Consider the following 14,818-nt stretch of genomic DNA (forward strand, 5'->3'; position numbering starts at 1 on the left):
TTAATATCTACTAAATGAATTGATAAATTCATCAAACCTCTTGCACAAATCCAAAAAACCTAAGGGTCACCCTTGGTAAGATCTTCTTCTCCCACCACGATGAATCAGTATCCAAGTCTTGTCCATTTCTCCTCCTAAATATTCCTCTAATCCATCCCATTTGCAAAGTTCTCCTAGCCTCTACTGTCTAAGGTACTGTAATAATAGTCACTTAACTATCAATCAGGAGCATGCATATGTGTTACACAGAGAAATTAGGCAATCAGCATTTATCAAATAATTCATTGAACAGACTGATAAAGCCGACCAATCACTGATCACCTATCCCACGTCAGTTAATCATCACAGTGTCCCATTTTCTAGAAAAGATTTAACTTAAGTATATGGAATAAGGGAGCCTCTCATGATCATAACCTTTGCTTTGCTTGATCCCAACAAGCAGAGAATGATAAATATGAAGATGATGATGATGATGGTGATTATCACAACTTATTCCAGACACTGTTCTAAGCACTCTGAATGTATCATTTCATTTAAGTCTCTGAAATAGGTGCTATTATTATCCCACTTTGCAGATGAGGAAACTGAGTTACAGGACTTTAAGTTACTTGTTCAAAGTGAAAAGCCAAGCAGCAGTAGAGCTGTGACTCAGGATATGAACCCAGTTATGTTATGTAAGGTCGAAGAAAAGTTGTTTAACTTTCAGCAAGTTATAGGAACTAACAGGGATATATAATTAGAAGAGACAAACCCATCCCCATCCTGCCATGTTTTTGCTTTGAATTTGAACAGCCTGTCTCAAGAATCCGAGCTCTTTTGTCATCCCTCTCTGTGCAAAAATGCCGAGCAAAGATTTTTTTTGAAGGTCTAACGTACTACTTACAGTTTTATAACTCCATCTGGGCACCTGGAACAGAACTGCTGGCTGCTCTTGTCTTGTCTATGTTGACTCTGCCCCAGCTGAACAAATCTATAAATTACATTGGATAAAAAGTAAGCAAAAGAAGGTACTGAAATAAATTCAGTAGATCACTCAAAATGGCATGAGCTTTCAAAGGTGGGCATACCTATTTTAGAAAAGCACACAAGGCAATTTAACACAAGACTTATAAAGGGTTGCAGTGGCTTAGTGAAATGTAGGAGAGGAGGGATTCTGTTTAAAATATAAGTCATTACCAATAATGTAAGAATGAAATGAAATGTATACCCCATTACATTTCTATTTACTTCACCATGATATAGAACTTGAACCAAAATGCTCCTGAAGCCAAAGGAATGATTTTCAGGCCCTCACAAACCTAAGGGTGACTGCAGCAGGAGACAAGGAGAAACAGTAGGGGAGGTGATTGCTGTGAAACAAATGCAATGGAAGGGGAGGATCAGGCTGAGATCCAGCCCCTGAAGCAGGGAAGCTGCTGAGAACAAAGGAATGGGCTCAGTTTCCTTTGGGCCACAAGAATCCCCTGGTGTACTCCTGCTACTCCTAAGAGGAGTGTTTTCAAGGAGAGAGAGGGGCCTGAAGACCCCACCTACAGACCACTACTGGACACTACTCCTCCCAAGTTCAGGCCTAACTAGTCCCATACTAGTTCAGGCTTACAGCTAAGAGCCAAAGAGAATGCTCAGGCCAGCTCAGCAGGGTAAAAGGACATGGAGCCATGGGCTTCTGCCTTCTTTCCAATGCCCAGTCTGAAGTGTGTCCCATGCTACAGGCATCCATCTTTCCTTCAGTGACACAGTTTGTAGCGTTGTTCTACTGTGTCCCTAGGACGTTACAGGGCAAGACCAAAGGGCTGATTCACCTTCCACTTTTCTACTATTTAAAATATTTTCTTTTGGTTACTGGATATTTTAATAATCTATTTTTCATTACTGTTTAAAGGTCAAGAAAAGTGCTGCAGAAACTACCAATCATTAAATCATGAAAGTGGTCCTGAACAATGTTTAAGTAGCTTATTTTACCCAACTTCTATCTTCAGAAGGGAACATTTTGATCCATGTTTTGAGGAAGGATGTCACCTAATATCTGTACGGAAAATTTAAATTTCAAAACAGAAATTTAAATTGTCGGAATTAAAAAAAAAAACTGTCGAGCTTCACTAGTGGTACAAGGTCTCAGCACTATGAAGCTATTAGCAGGTACTGTAGCAGTAGTTCGATCCCCGGCAGGGAGCTAACCCACATGGCGCAGCAGACCTTTCCTGTCTTGCCCGTTGCTCCCCTCAGCAGTGTATTTCAGTAGATTTGTCTGTTCTGCTCCCCACTCTTTCTCTGGTGAATCCTCTCACCCCCTGCACCTCTGACCTACACCCCAGCTCTTGTATGCATAAATAAATAATGAAAAATTTAAAAAATATTTGTCAGGGGTCTAGGTTCTAAGGAAATAAACAGAAAGCTTCCAGATTTAATCAATATAGCAAACCAAAGATGCCACAAAAGATGAGGGCTGTGGAAAACACAGTAAATAAGACTGGGCAATTAGAATAAAACCACAAAACTCAGAAATCCTCAGGGGGCTGAAGGTGGTTGATGCCTAATGTAGGAAGATGAGGCAGAGGACAGGGAGCTGAAAGACAAGATATAGAAGGCAGTTCTAGGAGCACTGCTTCCCTCCCTCATGGTTCCATGCCAGCCCGGGGGCAGCCTCAAGCTGCAAGTCAGGTCAGGGCATGGTCATCACATACATGAACTTTAGCCCATGACTAAATGCCAAACTACAGTGGGAAGGGGAACTTACCAAGTCAGGATTGCCCAACATGGGCTTTTCCCCTGCTCTAAAGCTCCTCCCTCTGGATCACAGGAGGCACTATGAAGATAGCCCAAGGGCACAACTGGGACAAGAGGGGGTGCCAGTCAGCCCCTGACCACACCTTGGCCACCCCCTGGCACAGCTACCTCCCAGACACTGGTAGAAAGAAGTTTTCTCTGATTACAGCAGTGCCTATGACCGAGAGGGGAGATGCAGGGAGAAGGCACATGGGGTGAGGGAAGCCCAATAGGGGCCAATCAGAGAGAGGGGAAGAGATGGTCAGGCCCCAGGTTTCTCCCCAGATTTGCAGAAGCAAATATCAGCAGAAGCAGTTGATATTACCAAAAGAATAAAGAGGAGTGCACAGTCTACAATCACAAGATGCTGGAGAAATACAATGTGGGTCTCCAGGATAAGTCACTGAACAGTTTGTCGTTTTGTGCTCTAAACCTACAAAGAGGGATATCCTTTCAGTGTACCACATAGTTGTTTAAAGAACAAATAAAACACTCAACTATTATACAAATCAATGGAGGAGGCGTTCTCCAGAATATCAGACATAGAACCTCATTCCAGAACACAGAGTTCATCCTCCCCTGCAGTATCCCTTCCCTCCAGGCCTGTCCTTACAACCTTCTTAGACTGTTTCCCAGAAATACTGCGGCTGAACAGGGCTGTATCTCACTTCCAGGGAAGAGAACTGAATGTGGGCCTCAGAGACCTTCTGATCTAATAAAGCTCCAGGTGAATGGATGACCTAAAGCCAGGGACACTTCTTGTCTGCTTAATTGAGTCAAAATTTCAGTCCTTGATATGTATACACTTACTCTCTGCAATAAGTCAAGTCATATTATCTGGACACTAAGGCCAGATAATTCCTTTCAGATCACATTGCTTGACCAAAGAGCTTAACTATAGAGAATGACAGCCGTGCTGAATAAGTAACTGGGTGACCGTGTGTCCAGCAAAGGGGAAAGTGTGGATGAGTTCTTTGAGACTATATTGCCTTCTGGAAGACAAATAGTCATAGCTGTGCTTTTGTGATCAAGAAATGTTGTGCAATTTTACATTATAATTTATATATTATATAGCAGCTTTCACTAGTTTGAAGTAAAAAGATGACAATATCCACTTCAGTGAATTCTGCAAACAAAATGCCCTTCTTGAAAACAAACTGAAGATTCATGCTTATTTATATTACAGAGTTTACGTAAGCCAAATTTATATGAATGAAGTGGGACTGTGCTCACTTGCAATATTTAAGTCTTCTCAATATGTGTATTCAGTTGAGGGTGTGTTTACAGTGAGATTAGATTAGATTCTTTGGAGAATCTAATAATTATGAATCTTCTCAGAAAAATACACATATACACAACATTCACAAAATTATGTATATGATTTTAGGTAATGCCTTCTGGTGGGTCCCTTCTTCTCAGATAGGTCCAGAATATTCTGAATTGGTGCCCTTCCATCACTGCTTCTTCTTGCCCCTGAGCTAACGTGAATGCAAGGTCTCCAATTGTCAAGACTCCAGGTTTATTTTGTAAGAATATACCTGATCTTGAGAATTTGTTAATACAGAAATGTAGAAATGTTTTACTTCAGATTGTAGCTTATATATATGGGCAGTAAAATAACATCTACATATCAAATTTTTATCACTGAGAGTTGTGAGCAATTTAACTTCAAAGAAAAATTAATGTTGCAGCATTTGACCTCCTAAACATTACTGTTGTATTCCAAGTAGAATTCATTTCCTCCTGTATTACCATCTTTGCTTTTAAAGAGTTACAAGTTATTGTAAGATGTAATTTCATTTTTTTAAGGTATTTTACCTTGAGTAAATGGAGAGATCTTCTTCTGAGAGGCCATCTGAGAGGTTAATTCCATATACCTCTTTCATGGGCTGGACCATGCTCTGGGATTAAAAAAAAAGAGAGAGAACAACTAGGAAGAATATTTAGACATTTAGCAAATTAGTAATTTCCAATGGTGAAGAAAATGAATCTGAGCATTTTTCTACAAAAGCAATAAATATTTCAAATATTTCTTCAACTTGTTCATTATATTTGCCACTTAATGGTTTTTAAACATCTAAAATAGCTATTTTAGGGTAAAAAGAACTATTGAATAATTACTAATAACTTTTGTGTAAAACAGGGGTGGGCAACCTTTTCTTAAAAGGCCAGATAGCAAATAATTTAGATTCCTTGGGTCACACGAGCTCTGCTGCAGCTACTCAATTCTGCTGTTAGAGTGCAAAGGCAGTAAATAAATAGTCATGGGTGGGTTCTGATAAAAGTTTATTTACAAAAACAGAGTGGACCACAGTTGGCCAGGCACCTGTAGTTGCCAATTCGTGGAATAGTAATTCACTTCATTAGTAATTCACTAATATATATTAGACTTGGTTCTTTTCTTGCTGACTTCCCTTTAGCTTTCCCACAAGTAAAGTCAAATTATACAGAAGGCATTTCCCACTGTGACTATGCAAAGATTGAAAGGCCCGGGGCCAAATGCCACATTCCAACAATGTGCCAAGCCAGGGAATAACTGCCCTCAGTGAATGGGCTGCTGGAAGGCGCACAGAACTCTCTTTTAAAATTCTGAATAAGAAATTCACTATTATATATGAGAACAAAAACCCCGACTTATGAAACTCAAAACTCCAAGGCATTTTCGAGAATGTCTTTGCTAGTATTCATCTCAGCAGTGTCCTGCTCACCACATATCAGCTAACGTGAGTGAGATGAGTGACCAAAGCTGAATGTTAGTGGTCATTTCTTAGAGCCTCACGCTGGACACTACAAGTTCTACTCCCCCCACCTCAGTCACTTTGGCGCTGTCTCCTGTATCGGTCATCTTCACTGGAGTGGAGCGCTGAGACACAGATCCCTCCTCTTCCCGGTCTGTCCCAGAGTCGTCCTCAGAGCTGCTGGACACAGCTTCCTCGCTGGGGGGTGGAGGGGCACTCGCGGCCGTTTTCCGCTGTAATACAGCTTCTTCTCTATTGCTTTTGTTTCTTTAAAAAGATGAATGTGCATGTTAAATATTCACTGTCCCACAGCCTTAGTCAGAGTGAAGCATAAGAAAAAGACTATGAGAAGCCAGTCTTGGGGATTCAAGTTGTGCTAAATATAAAACCATTTTACCATATACATGTATTGATCTTATATAAATTTAAGTCCTATTATAAATTCAGAAAAATAAACCACCACATGCATATAGAATGCAGAAAAGACTACATACCACTTGGTTACTGTGTCTTCTTTTAATAACTGAAGTCAGTTTTTCAAAATTTATGGTGTAATAAAAGAAAACTAAGTCTGAGATTTCAGTAAAATTACATATAACTTGCAGAAGGTACACAAAATAGGTATCAGATTTATGTATATTTCCTTCTCTCTTATGAATTTTTATCAATCACAGTAACCCCTTATTATTTGTGCCAAAGTAATGAGCAACTAATGAATTTAAAAGTAAATTTCAAAATTTATTATAAATTACAAAATTATTGTAAATTAATATATGGGGGGGGAAGAAGTACTTTTATTTTAGTACCAAATCTGAAAGGAATAAGAATCTTTTTTAACTCAGAAAAGATTTTATAGTAATATTTTTTACTTTTGTAAAAAATATTTAATATTTTTACTCTTATTTTAAAAAATTATAAGGAGGGACTAAAAATATCATAATACTCTGTCCTAAGGAAAGAAAATGCAATACTATCTGTGATCTTATAGAAATCAGTTCGACTTTGAGCAATTAAAAATTAAACTGTATCATATTTCTGTGCTACACACTAATAAAGTTCATCACTAACATATTTGTCACAAGAACTTCTTGGATTCTCAATCCCTGAGGACATCTCCTAAATTCCTCTTAGCATCTGATCTAAGACTATCTAACATGCATCTGTATAAGGTCACATCCTCTTAGCATTTGATTCAGGATTATCTAACATGCAGCTGTGTAAGGTCACATATTTAAGTCATAGAAATGGTGTATCTGACAAACAGTAATATATATCCCATTGAATAAGTCACAAGTACCTAGACTCCAATTGGGACCCTATAGTTACTCCCAGGTACAATTAGGACTCAGTATCAACAACCTGGCTATCATTTCTGGTGAGGGTCTAGAAGAAATCCTATTGCAGGGCTTATTTGAGTCAGTGGTAGTAACAGATATTCTTATACTAGAGCACAACACATTTCACTCCAGTCTGTAAGCATGACATGTAAATATGGTTTGGCTTCTTCCTCATATTACTAAGGATAATAAAATAACAGTCTTTCCCAAAACAATGCTAAAGTAATACACGGAAAATCTATTAAAGTCTCTATCTGAGCATATATACTTTAATGTATCCTCAGATGCCAACAAAATAAATACAATGAACATAAATTTTTACCTGAGTAGTTTATGTTGTGGGAAACAGAGCATGATGAGTTATTACAGGATATAACACATGATATCTGTTACCTGCCTTTATGCCATCTGTGATATTCCTAACTCATAATAAAATGCACCATGCTGCTCAGATTCCCATAAATTCTACTTTTAAGTTGAATATTTTGGTGATCCCAGCACTGTAAATAAACTATCTACAGATGCAACAAATGGACTGCGCCCCAGACTATGTGACATGTAGTTATTATTTTTTTGTGTAATTACATTCCAAGTGCAATATTATTTTACATGAATCTTTAAAATTTCATTCTAAATGCAAATCTTACCCCAATACTGATTTTCCAGTTTCATCTGGTTTACGCACAGTGAATGGACTTGGGTCAATGCCAACTGTCTTGGGCATGAAGTCACTGAAGAAAGAGGGAAAAATTCCATGTGAATCACTCTCCATCCATATAAAATTGGCTCCCATCTCAATTCACATTCTTATACTGTCCTTTCAGAGCCCTCAGAACTACATAAAGTCTAAAGTAAATGGGGGCACTCAAGTAGTCAGGGCCATAAAAACCCATAAACTGTTAGCACTAGGTAACCTCATTGTTAACAACTTGTTACTGAATTTTCTCTGTGATTATTAAGCCCAGCAGTTTTGCATATGAGATTTTATTTACTGAAACAGAGTTCATTTTGAATTACTACTTAATTACATTTGGTTACATGTCAAAATTAGTTATCAGGTAAAAGTAAACTCATAAAAACTAATGCCAAAACATTAAGCCACTCAGTTTTATGGACAATGTATTTGTTAAACTATACCACTAAGGAGACTGATAAAATGCTCACAGACATAGTGGCACAAATTGAAGTATCAAATCTACCTCATTAGATTGGGGTTAATTTATTAAAACAGTGTTAGAACACTTTATATAGAAACTTTTAATTTACTACTTATTGAAATAAACTGAAGCTACTTTATATTTACTATTACTGCTGAAGTCAGACCAAACTCCTTAATAGATGTGAAAAAGACAATAGTTGCATTATTTATCCTGATAAGATATATAACATCTGGCAAGGATACTGTTACAAATGAGACTCAATATTATGTTTTTTCAAGGAAAAGAAAATAATACTCACTCAAACTCAAAATGTCTATTTAATAGTTTCAAAATGTTGCTTTTAAAATGTAAGTAGTTTTATTTTTAGTCCTTTTTGACCATATAGAGTCAGTACTCATTATTTGCAGACTCTGAATCTGTGGAATTTGTTTATTCACTAAAATGTATTTGCAACCCCAAAACCAACACTCAGAATTTCCCATCAATTGCAAACATGTACATGTTGCAAGGTGGTGAAAAATTAGACTAATTTGAAGCACATTTTCCCAACGGAGGTAGAACAAGATGACCCTCCACCATCTTGTTTTAGCTCTCATACTGCTAGCAAGTATCCTTTCTTACAGTTTATTCATTGCCGTTTTTCACATTTTTATGATTTTTTGTTGGTAATCTCCCATTTAAAACATCCTTCAAGTATAGTGCTGAAGCTGTCCAGTGATTCTAAACATAAGAAAGCTGTGTGTTATAGAGAAGCTTCATTCAAGCATGATTTAGAATGGTGTGTGGGTTGTGAGTTCAATGTCAATGAATGAAAAATATGTATTATATAAGAGATTTCTAAACAGAAACATCCAAGGTTATCTATTGATTGGTTCACAAAAATACTGTGACCAGAGGTTTGCTGGAGCAATGGTTAGCATTTTCTAATTCAATATTGGTGGGCAGTACACTTTATAATAAATTTCCTGCAAATAAAGAAAATCCACTGTATCTATAGATACACATACACATAATGCCATTCACCCTTTGTTGAGCTAAAAAGAAAAAGAGAGTGAATGATCTAAGAGGAAGTGTGCAGAACAATTTCAAGTAAAGTAAGACATAACTACATATACTACAAAAACTGTAAGTTCCAAATACTTAGAGTATTAGAGTACTCATAACATACCGTGCTGAACTTGTCATAGCCAAGCAAAAGGTATCATCAAAACTACTCAATTCGTATGGTCGAAAGAATTCATTGTGGATGTCAATCTCTTCTTCATATTTGTGAAATTTCTTCACCATCAACTTCTTTAAGTTTGCAGCACAAATAACTAAGAATGACATGGCTAGTTATTCTAAAAGTCTAGCAACCATTTATATAATATCAACTGTATTTATAGACAGTGCTGAACAAATCCACCTCCATGCCCTGGCACTTACACACTCAGAAGAGATGAGATATATGTGCAAGAGATACACAACACAAAGCTGAGTATGACAAGCTCTAAGGAGGCAGAAGGCCTCTGGAAGTTGGGGAGGGAGCAGGGAGTTATTTTAGAAATCAAATTACTCAGCTCTTTAAATTCTTTTCTTTGCTGTTAAGTAAAAATTTTCTTCATTCTAGATAAAAATTATAAAGTGATTTCACTGACTTTTCCTTTATATTTCAAATCCTGTTAATGGCCAATGGAAGTTTATTAAAGTTCTTTCCTTTCTTCCAGAATAACCCAATCTTTTTAGCAATACAAGCCATGATTCTGCCCAGAATTTCACAGTCACAAATACTAAATTCATTTCTAAAATGAACTAATAATTTATTAAGAACTAAAGGTCATTTGCAATCTTCTCAGTTCCTGGCCATCAATCACCCTAAGTTGGATGGCTGACCATGACCGGTGCAGCTTCAACTCAAGTATTCCAGATTGGCAACAGATCATATTTAGTACCTTTTTACAAGTTGGAAAATTAGTTTGCCCAAGGCAAGGGAATCACTAATAGAATCAAGACTAGACTCTATATAAATGTGGGCAATATTTTAAATTTGGAAATATTCTGATGTATGTACATTTGGGTATTTTATGTAAATATTTTCCTCCATTTCTAACAAAATTTAAACTTTAGTCATTAAAATATGCTTTTATATACATATCTATGCCTTTTTTCACTGCTTACATATAGGAAAAGTTTTTATTTCTTCTTGGGGATGGATCTTCATTTCCTCTACATTCTCCCAAAATATCTAGAAATATAATCAGTAGTAGTTTATAATGATGAATTAATATATTCACAAACTGTTGAAGGGACTTAACCAATAATTTCAAGAAACAATACAAGGAATTTGCCTATTTAGATTAAAATTATTATAACACAATCCCTGCCCTTTAGAAAGCTGTCTAAGAGATATTATAGTCCCCTATTAAAACAAGATAATGTTAAGTAGTCATCATTTCTTTTTAATAAAATATAAGAAGGATTTATTGCTTCAAACTCATTTAAGAATAATTCTGGGTAGAGGGAGAGAAGAATAATTCCAAAATACAATAAAACAAAAAGAAACCGTGTACCTACCTTCATCATAAGGCAGCGGTAAATGTTTTATTACCTCTGGTGTCCACCAGTAAGTATAACTATATAATAATTAAAAAAAAAAAAAAGATGAGGTCAACCAAATGTAAATATTGGTTTTCAACAACTATAGTAAGATGCTTCCCTATATGTCAAAGAACTTTTTTTTCTTTTTAAAACAAGTTTAAGAAGCTTTTGGCATAGCAGGTCTTCAACACAATTCTCTTCCAACCCCTTTCTTGTTTCAACTATGTCACAGATCTACAAAAATGCCATGAACATATCTGAGACTCAAGATGTTCTGATGTTACTCATTTTTGTTAAAGAAAAAAAAGAAACAAAAGTAAAGCTTGAGTATATGAAGCCAGACTCTTTGTGTTGCCATTTCCTTCTGCCCAGAGACTGTGCCCACATTATTCTGCCACCTGGTGAGCAGTAGAACCTTGACCCATGCCATACAATCAGATTCCTTTGCAAGTAGTACAAGTAGTTATCTGAAAGATCACTTTTTCTATTCTGCTCCAAGTGTATATACGTACAGTTAATTATATGGTTAAGCTAAATAATGAAACAATTCATTGGACAGTCCTAAAGAACAGGTTCCCTTAGAAAATAGAATGGGACCTGTTAATCTTTAATTGTAATATTCATTATTTGATTATAAAGGCCAAAGGAAAGGTAGAGAATTTCAACCATCTGAATTTCTGCTAGAAGACTCATATACAATAAGCAGAGAATGTAAAGGAATTTTGAACTCCCTTCTCTCTGACCATTGAACTTAATTCTTAATGAAATGAAGAGTTCAGAGGAAAATGCTATATCAAAGTTCTGAGGAGCTAGGAAGAGGAATGACGTAAAATGTATCTTAGTATGTTTAACAGATTTTCAGAAGGTTCAGAAATAAGAGCCGATGGCTGAAAATACTGAAAAGAGAATTTTAAATAAATGAAAGATTTTCCAAAAATACAATGCTGACATTGTTATCTTGAATAATGCCACAGATAAAGAATGGGGGAGTAGCTAAATGAAATTGACAACATAAAGAATTATCCTATATGGTAAGCAGAATATATAACGAAGGATGAAGAAAAAAAGGAACATGAAGTTTAAGTGTTATAACAGGAAACACTCCAAAGTTTTGCCATGCTTTAGAACAACAGAGCTTCTCGAAATTCAAAGCACACATGAATCACTTGGTGATCCTGTTTCAAGGCACATTCTGATTTAGTAAGTGTGGTCTGGGATTCTGCATTATGACAAGTTCCCAGGTGATGCCAAAAGGGATAATCTTCAGCCTGCTTTTTGTAAAGTAAGCCTCTCTAGAATGTGCAAAACAAAACAGAAGGGACAAGCCTGCTGCTTGCAGAGGATTAATTCTATCTTTCAACATTGATTAAGCACATACTGTGCATCAGACACTATTTTAAAATGCTGTATTGAAAAGAATTGCAAAGAAGGTAGAGCTAGTCCAGGAATGTATCTACCTACACCAACCATGATGTTTCATGCTGGAAAAAGAAAGACACAAGAGGGAACTCAACCTAAGAGATGCAAGAAAGCAGCAAAGCATCTCTAAAAGCATTCATATGTCCTGGTACAGTGAGATCAATAATCTTAAGGAACAGTGAAGAGGAAGTAAACTGGATATGGGTAAATGCAATCCTGGTGCTCAAAAGTGACAGGGTGACAGATTCCAAAAACCTATCAATTAGTGTATGTCAATCCCAACAAGAGAAAAGAATAACATATTAGCTAGCAATGTGTTGTTAAATAACCTAAAAATATGATTGGTGGCTTGTATGCATCCATATATATTCCCTGAAACAAGCCACACCAAGTTAATCTTGATTTTTTTTTTCTGATAGGAGAATCAGACATGATGAAACACAGGTTAATTGTTAAGAGGGTATAGGTTCTATTTTATAATGACCTAACCTTGGCAGAGGAGAAAATAAGTTATTAGCTATTACATGAGGAATTTCCTAAAGAAGTTTGCTCTTTAGGAAACTATAAGGTAAACATTATAAAGAATGTATTCTAACTCAGAATGTACCATGTGGAGAGAAAGAATTAAGATAAAATCTTGTATTACTGATTTGAGATCAGGCCTTAATTTTTTTTAATATTAGTAAACTGCATTTCCCTAAGCAAGACAAATTAACTTGACAATACTTTTTGAAAGGTTCAACTCCTCTGAGTGGGTCTCAGAAACAAGAAAGCAGATGTACCTGCTTGGGGAAGACGAGCTGAGATGGATGAAGGATGAGGACATCTGAGAGGACTAAGACCCAGTACAGGAGGAATCTTCATTACCTCCAATACCAGGCACACCTAACTAAAGGAAGAAAACTTGCACAAGCAGAAACCTGCTTTGGGACGAGGGATCAGAAAATGGGAGGCTACAAGTTGGTACCGCTTCTTTCTTTGTCTACAATACCTAATATGTCAGCTTCTTTTCTCTTTTTCTGTTCTCAATATGAAGAGTGCTCAAATCATTTGCTCACATATGAAGGTTAGAAAGATTAGAAAGAGACTTTAATTCACCTCTGAAATCACATGTGAACTTTAGCAAAACAATTAATATTTGTAAACAAGGTAGAAGAAAATAGGTAGGGTGGCATGTAGTAAGTGTCAACTGTTTAGATTCCAAACAAAAATCACTAAACAATGTTCACATAAAAAAGTTATCTGATATTTTATCACAGAGCTGTCCCTGCCATATATCCTAGTCAATATTTTAAATCAGGACTACTATTAGGATAAAGATGGCCAACTTATCAAATCCGAAGGCTCTACAAAGCCAAAGGTAATAGGTAATAAAAAAATGACACACATCTAGATATTTTTTTTTTAGTATTGGCAAAGCATATGTGAGCATTGAAAAGAATGCTCAAAATGAGCATGGCAAGAATGGTAGATGCATGGTATTAGTCATTTCACTGACTATTAAACAAGTCAAAAAGCCCTGGGAGTTCTAATGGACAGGAAGCTCAGAAAGTTAACATTATGATGACATTGCTGAAAACAGCTAATGTAATCTTACACTTAATGATAAAAATAGTATAAGGGGCGTAAATGGCCCTAATAGTCCCACAAGAGTTGGTGCAAATCAGACCAAACTGACAATTATTGGACACAGGTCTAAGTACCAGTTTAAATGGAACACTGACATTGAATGCACAGAGGAGAGCATTCTGAATGCTAATGAGACTTGAAACCATGGGATATGAGAACAGCTGAAGATATAAGGGCTGTTTAACCTGGAGAAGAGATGTTAGAAACATGTGAACTCATCTTTAAATATTTAAAATACTATTAAATGGCTCAGGAAATCATGTTCTTAAGGTCTTGATGAGCTGAACTAAGATTGGTAGGTCAAAATGCAGGAAAAGTTTATCTCAGTATGATGTAAGAAAGAACTGAGTGAGTAAGCTGTCCAAGAGCAACTGCCTCCTCAATCAGACATGTCCTGGCTGATAAACCAAAGTGTGTGGAGTATAGGCTGGACAATCTCTCCTGAAGAGATACAGAGGGAACTCTGCTCAGTGAGTAGAGCCAGGAAAACTCCTGACTCTAATACTCAGTGAAATGACTAATGCTTAGTATCTAAAAGCATCTTGGAGACCTTATAAACACTGTTAATAAATGGTACCTTAGATAATGCAAAACACTTCTAACTAAGTCAGAACAAAGCCCAATTAGTAGTTTTAAACAGATCAATAAATGTGGGATTTTGAGTAACAAAAGAACATAGTAGTACACACCTCACAGAGTCTTGAAATAATCTACTATTATCCTTATTTTACTGACATGGATGGAAATTGAGAATTAGATGGAAATTATCAGTTATGTGACTTGCCCACAGTCACTGAGGTAGTTTCTCCAGATTCTGTTTATTCCATGTCAGAACTAGTACTACGTACTTCCCACTCATTTTCTCTTTTAATCAGCAATAACTGTGAGCTGTGCACACTCATTTCCATTTTACAGATAGGAAAATGAGATTTCTAGAGGCTAAATAATGAGCAGAACTAATGTCACATGCCTGCAGATATTTCGTCTCAGTTCTACTTGACCCTAAAGTTCAGGCTCTCATCCTGTTACTGCCTCTAATTAAACTATTCATTTATTTATTCTTAGGACTTATATTTCATTTATTCTTAGAATTATCATATTGATTTAGTTGTTATCAAAATAACTAGTAGAGATAGATGTCACTGGAAAAAAAATAAAACAAAATGTGAAATTTATCTTACAGTATTAATAA

The 14,818-nt window shown here is 36.3% G+C and overlaps 1 protein-coding gene across 1 annotated transcript in view; it reads right to left on the minus strand.

Annotated features, from left to right (window-relative positions):
- FIG4 (FIG4 phosphoinositide 5-phosphatase) overlaps nt 1–14,818 on the minus strand; it is a gene marked incomplete at both ends in the record, with an annotated part of 117,334 nt that overhangs the window by 48,692 nt on the left and 53,824 nt on the right. The window contains 6 exons of the mRNA XM_084228860.1: nt 884–970; nt 4,585–4,667; nt 5,576–5,771; nt 7,489–7,572; nt 9,170–9,317; nt 10,555–10,613. Of these exons, the coding sequence (XP_084084986.1) occupies nt 884–970; nt 4,585–4,667; nt 5,576–5,771; nt 7,489–7,572; nt 9,170–9,317; nt 10,555–10,613 (657 nt within the window). The remainder of the gene's footprint in view (nt 1–883; nt 971–4,584; nt 4,668–5,575; nt 5,772–7,488; nt 7,573–9,169; nt 9,318–10,554; nt 10,614–14,818) is intronic.

This window comes from Talpa europaea (assembly GCF_964194135.1).
Source record: "Talpa europaea genome assembly, chromosome: 2".
Taxonomy (NCBI): domain Eukaryota; kingdom Metazoa; phylum Chordata; class Mammalia; order Eulipotyphla; family Talpidae; genus Talpa; species Talpa europaea.